Genomic DNA, 2,500 nt, shown 5'->3' with positions numbered 1-2,500 from the left:
CCTTCCACCTTGTCTGTTGCTGTGCAAGCCGTGTTAGCTGGCCTATGGGCTTCTGCCCTGCCTCCTGTCTTGCCATAGGAAAGCTGAGATTGTAGACAGATGTGACCACATCTGGATTTCTGTGGGTCCTAGGGATCTGAACTTGAGTCCTCAAGATCATACAGCGAGCGCTTTATCCACTGAGCCACCTCCCCAGCCTTAATCCTCCTGCCTCCAGCTCCCATGTGGAATGAGATACACAGTTTATGTGATGCTGGGGTAGTAAACCCAAGGCTTCATGGGTACGAAGCAGACACCCTATCAACTGAGCTACACTGCTAGCCCTCAGATTCATGTTCCTTAAGGTCTAATTTAACACAAGTCCAGGGCTTCCAGAATGCCTCTACAAGGGTGATCTAGGTTAACTGGCAACTTTGCAAATCCGTTACCACAGCACATATGGGAATCCCAGGTGCACAAGGGATCCTTCTTATGGCCCAGCATTCTGTTCTCTGCCTTCCCCTTATTTCTCCCCCAATCTTCCTCCGTTTTACCCACTTACCAGTCTCCTGAAGGACTGCAGGACCCAGTAGGAGAGGCAGGGACAGCAGGACAGGCACCATTGCTACTGTAGTGCCCGGGAGCAAAGTCTACACAGTGAACATGGCTCTTACCGTGAGGATTGGCATCCTGCCCAGGGGAGGTGATTCCACAGCCAATGAGAGAGCTTAGAGGAATTCCTCCTCAGACTGTGTTGAAGACAGACACACACACGGCTGGGCAGAGGTGTGGACACAGGCTTCACACACAGGAGCTGCTGAGAGCTGAGAAAGCCAGCCTAAGGACGCTTGTGTGTCCCTCAGATGAAAGAACATCAGTGGGGTGGAGGTGTGTATAGCAGGTGGTAGGCAGATAGCTTGACGGTGTGCCATTCTTACAGTATACGGTGACATCTCCTACCCTGGTGTCAGCAGGGGGATTTGGGTGTTGTTAAGACCATATAGTATGAATGAATTCTTCCTTCTACAAAAGTTCTGAACATGTCCAAAGTGTCCAAATCTCCTAGGAGATTATATCTTGTGAATTCAAGGGAAAACCTAAACACACCTTCCAGCTTCCCTTGCTTCAAGTAGACTTCATTGACTGACTGATCCAGACAGGATCTCACATATCCTGAGCTGACCTTCAACTTCCTACATAGTTGACAATGATCCTAATGCTTCTATGTCCCAAGCCCTGGCATTACAGGCAGGAGACACTACACTTGCTTTATGTGGTGCTGGGGATGGAACCTGGGGCTTTGCGCATGCTAGGCAAACACTCTGCCAACTGAGCTACATCTCAGCCCCTTAGCTGACTTTAAAGACCACTGATTTTATACATCACAGTCACATCACGTGGTTGAACAGTGTAGTCTCCCACTGGCTTTGCTATGAAGGCGAGAAAGCCACCAAATATCCTTTGTGCCCTTGGGAAACTCCAAGACAAGATTCACAGAGAGGGCAACAAGGGAAACAAAAGGTGTCTGCTGATCAAAAGATGGATTAGGGCTAGGTGCCACTCTCTGGAGCCAGGCCAGATGCAGCTAGCAAGAATGCCACCACAAGGGAGGGAGGAAGAGAGAGAGTGAGTGAGTGAGTTCCTAGCTATCCTGGAATCTATAACTGCCTTGCCACCCTCCTGTCTAAATGCCTCCTGACAAATCCCTTTAAAAGCCTCACACCTGCAGGGATGGTCTTTTTGTTTGTTTGTTTGTTTTTATTTTCAGGGTGGTCTTTGCCAGCAGTAGCCTCCTCCATTTTTTTTTTTTCCCTTTGAGAAATTGTCTTTTTCCTTATCCATGACCTATCACCAATAAAGCAAACTTTGGCACTGTGTGCCTTAGTTATCCTTTAAGCATGAGTCAGGATTTCTTCTGGAATCCATGGCTGGGGCTGAAGACAAGTGAACGCTGTTTCCTCCCCACCAGTGGATACCACAAACACCATGAAACCCTGTTTTTTTTTTTTTTGCTATTGACCTTTATGGATGTTGCAAGCATTGTTCCTTTACTGTTTGCTTTCACTAGCTTGCATGGCTGTTTATTTTAGGAGGATGTCTGGGTTACTACGTCTGGGCTGCTGGGGACTGCATGCTGTGTGTGTGTGTGTGTGTGTGTGTGTGTGTGTGTGTGTGTGTGTTGTGCATGTGCGTATGAATTTGCGTGTGGGGGCCAGCGGCTGATGTCTTGTGTCTGCCTCAGTTATTCCCTACTTTATATTGAGACAGGATCTCTCACTGAGCCTGAACCTCACAGGTTTGTCTTGACTGGCTGGCCAGCAAGCCCAGGTGTCCCCCTGTCTCTGCCTCTCCAGTCCCGGGATTACAAATATGTGCTGCTTGCTTGAATTTGGGTCCTAATATCTACTTTAGTGACAGCTGTCTCCCCAGATGACAGTTTATGCTTTTATGCATTTTTCTGGGCCCACATACCCACCCACCCTGCAGCTTAGCTGGGAGAGAACCCATCCTTCCTACTCTT

At 48.4% G+C, this 2,500-nt stretch overlaps 1 protein-coding gene across 1 annotated transcript in view; it reads right to left on the bottom strand.

The window, feature by feature from the left end:
- Positions 1-639, bottom strand: part of Azgp1 (alpha-2-glycoprotein 1, zinc-binding) — a 7,791-nt gene extending 7,152 nt beyond the window's left edge. The window contains exon 1 of the mRNA XM_036171899.1: positions 542-639. Within this exon, the coding sequence (XP_036027792.1) occupies positions 542-602 (61 nt within the window). The 5' untranslated portion in view covers positions 603-639. The remainder of the gene's footprint in view (positions 1-541) is intronic.
- Between the last annotated feature and the right edge of the window lie 1,861 nt (positions 640-2,500).

The sequence above is a fragment of the Onychomys torridus genome, chromosome 22 (genome assembly GCF_903995425.1).
Source record: "Onychomys torridus chromosome 22, mOncTor1.1, whole genome shotgun sequence".
In the NCBI taxonomy this organism is placed as follows: Eukaryota; Metazoa; Chordata; class Mammalia; order Rodentia; family Cricetidae; genus Onychomys; species Onychomys torridus.
Note: the sequence above shows the minus strand (reverse complement) of the source record. Positions and strands in the feature narration are given on the sequence as shown.